Source organism: Carlito syrichta, unplaced genomic scaffold (genome assembly GCF_000164805.1).
Source record: "Carlito syrichta isolate Samal-C Ts95f unplaced genomic scaffold, Tarsius_syrichta-2.0.1 Scaffold59884, whole genome shotgun sequence".
NCBI lineage: Eukaryota > Metazoa > Chordata > Mammalia > Primates > Tarsiidae > Carlito > Carlito syrichta.
Window position 1 is genome coordinate 284,579 of NW_007003980.1, and position 10,232 is coordinate 294,810.

Below are 10,232 nucleotides of genomic sequence, written 5' to 3' on the forward strand. Positions count from 1 at the left end.
TCGAGGCTGCGGTGGCCGGGAGCAGCCACTGCACTCCAGTATGGGCAACAGAGTGAGACTTCAACTCAAAAAACAAACAAACAAACAAAAAATCCCCAAATAGATGTGGTTGCATTTGCCTATAGTGCCAGCTACTTGAGAGGCTTAGGGTGGAGGATCCCTTGAGCCTGAGAGTTCAAGGTTACAGTGAGCTATAATCATGTCACTGCACTCCAGGCCTGGGCAACCATGTAAGATCCTGTTTCTGAAAGAACAGATAGAAATCCAAGTTAATGATAATCTCAATGTAATAATCGACTCAGGCAAAAGCCAAAAATGGATGCAAAAAATATTGCTGAAAGGTTGTTGGAGAACAAGATATTTATATGGTGCCAAAGTATCGCTCCAAAAATTATCCACTTTTACAATGGAGAGATCTAACAATTATCACCTTAGGCAAGCACTCAAACTTAGCACCACTAACAGAAGGACCTTATTTATCTCCTGATGTGAATCAACAAGAAGTTCATATCATGAACACTGGGTATTATTATGAAATTATGATTTCCTTATGTATAGTAATGTAAGACTGTGTCTTATTCTTAGAAAGGATTTTAAGTCCACAATGTCTACCACTTACTTTCAAGTGATTCAAGCAAAAGAAGTGAGGGGAGGGAAGAAAAAGAAGAGAGAATATAAAAGTATTCATGTCCAAAAGTGACAAAATATTAACAACTGATAAAGGAAGGTATTAAGGTGTTTACTGTATTTCTTTTTATTTCCTATAGGTTTAAAATTTTTCAAAACTAAAAGTTAGGGGAAAAAATTCAAAGCCATTTTGTGGCACATTTCACTCACAATAGTTAAGACTAAAATATGATGAGAAACTATCTTGCAATAGGTTACCTGTGGGTAGTAGGAAGAGGTCTATGGAATAAGAAGAAAGTAATAAAACAAAACTATGTCTATTACACCCTGAGTATTTTCCCTAACTTTAGCAACTCTACCAAGCAAAGAATAACATATATAGGGTTGGATATTGGGGTAGGGATATGGGTATGTACCATTTCATCTGTATGATAGGCAGATATATATGATATAAAGAGTCACTCATTTAACATTTAGCTATTTTGTAGCTCAGCAACTATAGTCGACCTTGGGTACAAATTGGTGAATAAAATAGGTATGACCCTTGCCCTTGTGAGACTTGTGTTTTCAGAAGGCTAATGAAGGAGACATTAAATGTGATTGATGGCTTACAGGGCATTCTAGAATTTGAGATGCCATTATGTCTTCCTTAAATAGTTGTTATCATTACCACCCAACATTGCCTAATATTTTAACAGAGTGCATTGACTTGCCCAAGATGACAAAGCAAGTCTGTAGTATAAAAAATTACATGAATTCCACACTGATAGAGATTATGCAATGATTACTGTGTATGAATGCACACACACACAGGCAGTGGCAAAGGGAAGACTTAAAATCATGACCTTCCCACTAATTTCAGGTAATACAGTAACAAATCTGCCTTAGAAGATAGAAGGTAATAACATATTTCTTGGAGTTAGATAGACCCGGGTTCAAATTCCAATTCTGCCACTTAATAGCTGTATGACCTTAAACAAGTTCTTTAATGTCTCTAAGCCTCAGTCTCTTCACTTGTAAAGAAAATAAAAATAGTACCTCTTTTAAAGTTGTACGAAATATGACAGATAATAACATGTATATAAAAACATTTAGTGTAGTCCTGATACAAAAGCTGTTATCCTATAGTGGTAATAGTGTTATTAATAGTAGTAAAGAAGACTTAATAAAAATCAGGATAGAAAGATGAGACCACGAAAATTTTCACCATATGACTAAATCAGAAAATCAATGCCAGTCACTCAAACTGACATCACATATTGGAAATCTAACTATTAATAGTTAAGAATCTGGGGCTGAGCATGGTGGCTCAAGTCTGGAATCCCAGCACTTTGGGAGGCCAAGGCAAGAGGACTGCCTGAGTTCAGGGACTCGAGAACAGCCTAGGCAACTTGGTGAGACCTCATCTCTACAATAAAAAAAATATTAGCCAGGTATGGTGGCATGTGCTTGTAGTTCCAGCAGCTTGGAAGGTTGAGCCCAGCGGGTCAAGGCTGCAGTGGCTGTGAGCATGCCACTGCATTCCAGCCTGGGCGACAGAGTGAGACTCTGACTCAAAAAAAAGAGTTAAGAATCTGGAATCTCATCAAACTCATTAATCAACCTTTAGTGGAGGTTATCATTCACATTTCCATATTAAAGGTAAATGCTTGTATTTAATCTTGGTTTTGTTTTATTTTTGTTTTCTGTTTTTTGAGTTGTAGTCTCACTCTTGTCATCCAGGCTGGAGTACAGTGGCATGCTCACGGCCACCATAGCCTCGACCTGCTGGGCTCAGGCGATCCTTCTACCTCAGCCTTCTAAGTAGCTAGAACTACAGATGCACGCCACCACGTTTGGCTAATTTTTTTTGTGATTTATTGTAGAGACGAGGTCTCACCAAGTTGCGCAGGCTGGTCTCAAACTCTTGGTCTCAGGCAATCCTCTTGCCTCGGCCTCCCAAAGTGCTGGGATTACAGACTGCGCCACCACGCCTGGCTGGTTTTTATTTTTAAGGTTTGTTCCTAAGTTCTGTCATGGTCTTAACTTATGGTTATAATCATAAGTGTTAAAATGGTAAAATAATAATCTTATTATTATAATACATTCTCAATATTACTAGTGTCAAGTATAGCTCTCAGGATACAAAGTAGGCCATTAAGTGATCAGTTCTTTGAGGGAAAGGGACCAGTCATTTTATCTTTCTACACCTAATATCTTAACAATGTCCAACAACAAAGCTAAAGTAGTTTAAAGTCCTACCAATACAAACAATTGAATATTAGTATTATTTGTATGTATAAATAAGTATATTCTAGCTACAGCTTTAAAGCAAAATTTGGAGATAAAGTTATTTTTAAAAATCAGAGGATGACACAGCACCCTTCAAAGAGATGGTATATAAGACCTTAATTTCCTCAAATGAGGCCAGAAAAGCAAATGTTATAATTACATCCAAATAATGCACAACATTTAGCATCAGAAAAAGTCCAAGGCACTCTCACCTCTTGGATTTGCATCCATATCTCCAGATGTTAGGCCAATCAGGTTAGGGCGCTGTGTCTGGGTTCTTGAAAAGAACTGTCTGTACTGAGATCTACCAGAACTGGTAATACTAGGAGCTTCTGGATTATAACCATCTGGTTCATATGTATCTGAGGGGGAAAAATAAAAAAAGGAAATACGTAATAAATCAGACAGAGGTCAAACCATTTTTCATTATTATAAAACAATTGCTTTAAAAAACACACACATACATTCTTCAACAAATATAAGCACATTCAATACACAGTTAGCTCTCAGTATCTGCGGCAGAACTGGTTCCAGGACCACCCCCTCCTCTGCAGATGCCCAAATCCACAGATGCCCAAGGGCCTTATAAAACGAAGTAGCATTTGCATATAAGCTATGCACAACCTCCCATATACTATAAATCAGCTCTAAATTATAATACCTAATAAATATCTAAATAGTATATATATATATTGGTATACGATATCATTTTTAAAATTTGTATTATTTTTAATCATTACTTTCTCCCCACAAATATTTTCGATCCACGGTTGACTGAATCTGCAGCAGATGTGAAAAAAAAAAGGTACTATAGATATCACAGAACGTAAATATTTACATCTACTCTTAAATACTGGTATATTTCCAGATTCATTCACCTAGTCGCTTCTACCCTGTGGGTTAATGACCTAATCCAAACTTCAGTGAACATCTTTAATACAAATTTTCATGAATACAAACACTATATATGAAGGACTGATTGAGTTGCCTTTGTTATCTATTATGTCTCACCAACTCCTTTTTTAATTAAGGAGAAAAACCAATCCATTCATCTGGTTATCTATACTTTTTCAAACTAGAGAGGTAACAGCTGGTTTCATACATAAGACACACTTCAAATAGAACAGTTAAATAAGAAATTTTATATTTATAATGCAATCATCTTACTACCACCCTCCTCATTTCACTTTTATTACATTTCCTGTGTTTTCTCTATAATTAAAAATTTAATTTTTAAAATTCTAATGCTAAATAACTATTTTGTTAGTGTTTGCAAAAATTTTTCAAAGTTTTAATCTCCAAATAGAATATATTCTCTTCATTCTACATGAAAGGGTTAAGATTGACCGAAGACACTGATTTTCGTAATTGTGATTTAGAAATCCTTGCATCTCCTTTCCTTCATGAAAAAATTTCTCATGTGGTTCATACTTAGTTTCAGCTACAAGACAAGGTACATTCAGACTGGTCAGTCACTTCTGTGATTCAGAGTATAAAATCAACAAATTATCCTAATTTAGGGGAACTTCCTGGTCACTACAGGCATTTAAGTTGGCAGTCCCTTTCTAATTAAGTACAACTACAACTCAAGAGTACTCAATCCCGCAAATTTCTCATCCCCAACCCTCTTAGGTTAAAGATTAAACCTCTTCCCTGAATATTGTGCTTCCCTAACTTCAGATTCACAGCAAACTCTCTCCTTACACAAAACATCAATGAGCTACCATGAGGCTAAAATAATAAAATGCTACTACAGGTGATTTGAAATATTTGGTATAAAAATTAGAAATGATGGCCAGAATTTCTTCTCTTCCCCAAACTCCATTAATTTCTTTTCTTCTGGTTTTGAAAACAGCTCATGGAATTGTACAAAAAGGGCATCAACAGATTTAAAAACTGTTTCCCTCTAATAAAATGCTAAATCATGCTGAAAAGTAACCTCCCTTCTCAGCAAAGGATGGCTGCCCTTCTCAGCAAAAGATGGCTCAGAAAATTTAATAAATTATTATCACAACGATGTTCCTATTATAAATTTTGTATTTTATTCCCAAGGCTTGTATTTGGCTCAAACTTACCTGATGATTAATAAAACCAACAAATTTTTTTGCCTCAATGGTAAGAGAGCTATGCTTAGGAGTTATCTGCCAAAGAGTACTTTCGGGGTTTCACACTGAATCATGTCGGCTTTTGTTCTAATCCCCATTTATACTTTTCATTTCTTTAAAATAACTAAAAACAGTATTTAATCAGGAGCATGTTTTCCTGATGGAAACAAGCACTATAACAATATGCTTAGCTTAAAAGCAAATCTAGCATTCTTGCTTATTAAATTAACGTATTTTAAGGCTGATATGGTTTGAAAATGATATGTAAAATAACAGCTTCCCTGGCTAATTCAACTCTAAAAGCACTATAACATATAAAATGAATGCTGCTTTATCTTTAAAAAGCAGATCAGAAAATTATGATTTTTAAAAGTTTTCAGTTACCACTTGGTACTGCTGACAGAAAATCTCCTACAATTAAGGCTGCAGAGAGTTTTAAAGAAGTTACATAATCAAATGACCTTGTGCTATAATTCCCAGGAATACAGAGAACCCCAATAAACTTAATAGTCCTTTAGTTAATTATGATTAATTGAGATCTAAAGGCAAAGTGAGAAATGTTTTTTAAAAAAACTTCATGAAACAAGCACAAAATACTCCACAGATCTTTCAAAACACACATGTCAATAGGAGGAAAGAATTTTCAAGAATCACTACATTATATACAACCAGTTCATACAAGGGGCACTGGGAAAAAAGAGCATGTTCATCCACGGTTAGCAAGAAATCAGATATTTATTTTTGTTTTGTTTTAAAGAAAAACTAACCTAGTTTTTATTGTACTGTATAACTAATTAATTAGAAAACATTCAAGTAGATATTATCTTTCTAGCTACCTGATTAGAAATTAGCTCAAGGAACCAGCATGACTTTGTCACCAAGACACTGAAAGTAAATACCAAGGACACCAGAGAAGGCAGACACACAGAAAGCCTAATTGTCTAGAGGCCACTGTAGACAAACCAGAGAAGCAGAATAACAGAAAATAAAACTACTTAAGAGCTTTAGTGGGAATTTGTGACAGCAGATCAGGATGCCACATCACCCTCAGGCTGGCCAGTTTAAGGTACAAAAGATGGGGTGAGGTGGATGGCCATTTGTAGCAAAGCTTACCTGGGACCAGAGGGGTGGGACTGGACACTGAGGTATGGTACCCAATGGAGGATCCCATGAGGTTGCGAGGTGGCACCAAACGAGCTGCCAACAGAGGAGGCGGTGTCCCCAATTGAAGTCGCTCAGATGCAGCAGCACCATGTTCTCGAGAGTACATGGGCTGTCCTACAGAGGAAAGAATAGGAGGGCACTTGGGAATGAGAGTCACGAGCTTCTGTTGGTAATGATGTACTTCCTGAGACGGTGAGCCAAAAACAGAGAAATTACACCAATAGGAATGAATAGTAGTTGAGAAGGAAGTTTACTGAGAGTCTTTCTAACTCAAGAAATAGACATACAACTGGTTAGGATGCATCAGGGTACAAAGATTAAGAATTAGATAGTATGCATAATCCTCATCTTTCTGACTTTAAATAAAATAAGCTATGTGCTAATTTTATCCAAAGCAGAACACTTAAGTTATCAGACAAAGGAACCCTGATCTATTATTCATATAGAATTTTGATCCAATGAGATATACAGGTATGAAGGTTGTAAATCTTAAAAAACAAAACAAAACAAAAAACCCTGAAACCCACATAATTTCAGGTTTACACTAAATATACTCCCATATCTAAGGGGAGAAAAATAGTAATAATAAAGGCATTAAGGCTGGGCATGGTAGCTCAAGCCTGTAATCTTAGCACTTTAGGAGGCCAAGGCAGGGAAGACTGCTTGAGCCCAAGAGTTCAAGATCAGCTGGGCAACATAGTGAGATCTCGCCTCTATTTGAAAAAATTATAGAAATAAATAAAAGCATTAAAAACAACAACAAAATACAAGCCATCACAAGCATATTCTCACAGAGAATTTTTAAAATGCTCAAAATAAAAAATTAAGCAAGATAGTGAAAATTTGTTATCTCTGTAACAGACAGATAACAGAGAGAAAAAAATACAAAACAAAAAAACAACCAGATAAACAGACGAGCACTGGGCACATAAAATTATCCTAGATATTAAGAATCACATTTTGGAAAAAAGCGCATTTAGGGCTTATTTGTGTGATATACTAACACAAGAATACAATGCATACACTAATGCAAGAATGCAAACACAATGAAGCCAAAATATGAAGAGCATGATTAGAAAAAGAGAAGGTATCAAAAGCAGCAAAATCTCCCTTTGGTTGTCCATTTAATAGTATCTTTGTCACTGACAACCCCATGAGACATACTTACAAGATTTAGTTAATATTTTATATCCAAATTCAGACATTCACTATGTGATACAGGACAACATAAAGTGCATTTCCAGTATATTTTATACCTGATGAAATGTTCTTAAAAGTCATAAAATTCCTAAAGATGTTAAATACACTTTAATAGGGCAGGCTAAAAAGCAATCACTTGATTTCACAGTAAATGCAGAAGGGAAATAGATATGCTAAACTTTACTACCCTTCTCTTCATATATAAGAAGCAAAAGAGGAGGAAATAAATCAAACTGTATGGCAGACCACGTAACTGTGCACTTAGCAAAAACACCCTTAAAATTTACATTTAGCTGGGCATGGTGGCTCATGCCTGTTATTGCAATACTTTGGGAGGCTGAGGCAGGAGGACTGCTTAAGCCCACGAGTTCCAAACCAGCCAGGGCAACAGAGTGAGACCTTGTCTTTGCAAAAAAGTAAAAAAATTAGCCAGGCATAGTGGCACATGCCTGTACTCCCAGCTACTCGGGAGGATGAGGTGAAAGGATTGCTTGAGCCCAGGAGGTAGAGGCTATAGTGAGCAGTGATTGTGCCACTGTACTCCAGCCTGGCCAAAAGAGTAAGACCTCAACTCAAAAAAAAAAAGAAAGAAAAGAAAATTTACATTTAAAAAGGAACACTCATTACATTGCAAAAATAAGTTAACATACTCTCAATGATCTGAAAAAAATTGTTGTAGGCACGATCTATTGCAGGGAATTACTAGTGAAAAGTAACCTGCCAACAGAATAAAGAAGTGTACTAAAGAGAAAAATGGGAAGGAAGTACACACCCAGCCCATATGACTACTTTGAATTTATAATAAATCACTAAACGTGCCAGATACATCTAATTATTAACAGCTGTCTCAAAGTAAACGCGAAACTAAAAGGCTAGTTTGCACAATGTGTTGTTAAAAAAGACAAAGAACATACAATGCAAACACTTCAAAAAGATGGCTGCTTACTCAAATGAAGCTTGATTTTCTTAAACAATACCTACTGTGGTCTTCAAATACTACTTCTCAAAGAACAAGGTTGTTTAGACAAAGGGCCAATTCAACATCAGGGCAGAAAATATAAAAGGTGAGCCTGGTACACTTGGGATACCTTATCCTTTCAGAAGCAAGGCAGCTATCAAAGACTGCTATTTTGGCATGTCAAAAATAAAAAGCCAGCCAGGCTTGGTGGCTCAGTACTCTGGGAGGCTGAGGCAAGTGGACTGCCTGAGCCCACGGGTTGGGTTGGAAACCAGCCCTAGCTACTTGGTGAGACCTCGTCTTTACAAAAAGTAAAAAATTAGCCGGGCACGGTAGTATGCGCTTGTAGTTCCTGCTACTTGGAAGGCTCAGGTGGAAGGATCGCCGGAGCCCAGTAGGTCGATGTTGGGGTGGCCATGAGAGTGCCACTGCACTACAGCCTGGGCGATGGAGTGAGACTCCAACTAAAAAAATTAAAAATTAAAAAAAATAAAAAGCCATCAAAAGTCAACATGAAGAGGCTCTCACTTATCAAAGATAAGACAATCTGAACATCAAAAAAGACTGTAATGGAATAAAGCATTACCAACATGTTAAAGATTCATGAGTACATAATGATACCTAAAAAAATACAGTGGTTCCTCTTTGTAAAATGCTATAAAACCAACTTATTATTCTGAAAACTGATGGATGTAAGGAAATAAAGATTTATCTTGCCTCTTCTGTAAAAATTGCATTTCAGGTTACCCTAATGATTGATACTGTCAACTTTATAAAATGTCAGCAATAAATGTAGAAAAAAATTAAAGAATTGGAGTATTACATCAAACAACAAATACAGATAATGATAAAATATGGCAAAATATGGCTGTTGAGGCCCGGCATATTGGCTCACACCTGTAATCCTAGCACCTTTGGAAGTCAAGGGGTAAGAATTGATTGAGCCCAGGAATTAGAGACCAGCCTGGGCAATATAGCAATATAGTGAGACCTCATACACACACACACACACACACACACACACACACACACACACACACACACACACGCAATATAGCAATATAGTGAGACCTCATACACACACACACACACACACACCAAGAAATTAGCCAGGCATGGTGGCCTGTGTCTGTAATCCTAGCTACTCTGGCGGCTGAGGAAGGAGGCTCATTTGAGCCTAGGAGTCTGAGGCTATGGTGAGCCGTAATCATGCCACTGCACTTCAGTCTGGGTGACAGAATGGGTCCCTGACTCAAAAACAAAAAAAGAAAAAAAAAAAAAGACTGCTGAAACCATAAGGATGAAAACACCTGTACACATTAATCAATACTTATAATACAGAAAGGGAACAATTAGACATTATGAGCACTATGGTGCACTATGTAGAAAGTACTTAACTCTATCTATAAAATGTTTTTGCCAAGAAAAAGAAGAAACAAAATGTGAATTTATTTAAATACCTAGATCTAACTTTCAATTTACAGGAAATACAGGGTATAGGGAAATGTGTTAGTTGATACCAGAAGATGAATCCACCAAGTCCCGAATGTGAGAAAATTTTTCAGGACAAATGACCTGTTCCTTCAACAAATAAATGCCAAGAGAAAAAAAAGAGGCAAGGGAAATTGTTACAAAGACTTAAGAAACATCAACTAAATGTAATGTATAACCTCGTTTGGATCTAACTTCAAGTAAACCAGCTATGAAAGACACTTAGGATACAACTGAAATATAAACATTAGGTTGGGCCTAGTGGTTCACACTTGTAATCCCAGCACTTTGGGAGGCCGAGATGAGAGGACTGCCTGAGCCCATGGGTTCGAGATCAGCCTGGGCAACTTGGCAAGATCTCATCTCTATGACAAATTAAAAAAAAAAAAAATTAGCTGGGCATGGTGGCATGTGCC

At 36.6% G+C, this 10,232-nt stretch overlaps 1 protein-coding gene across 1 annotated transcript in view; it reads right to left on the bottom strand.

Annotated features, from left to right (window-relative positions):
* The window catches only part of RBM27 (RNA binding motif protein 27), an 80,728-nt gene that overhangs the window by 32,307 nt on the left and 38,189 nt on the right, over window positions 1-10,232 (bottom strand). The window contains exons 9-10 of the mRNA XM_008050357.2: window positions 6,117-6,281; window positions 3,111-3,260 (exon numbers count right to left, since the gene is read on the bottom strand). Of these exons, the coding sequence (XP_008048548.1) occupies window positions 3,111-3,260; window positions 6,117-6,281 (315 nt within the window). The remainder of the gene's footprint in view (window positions 1-3,110; window positions 3,261-6,116; window positions 6,282-10,232) is intronic.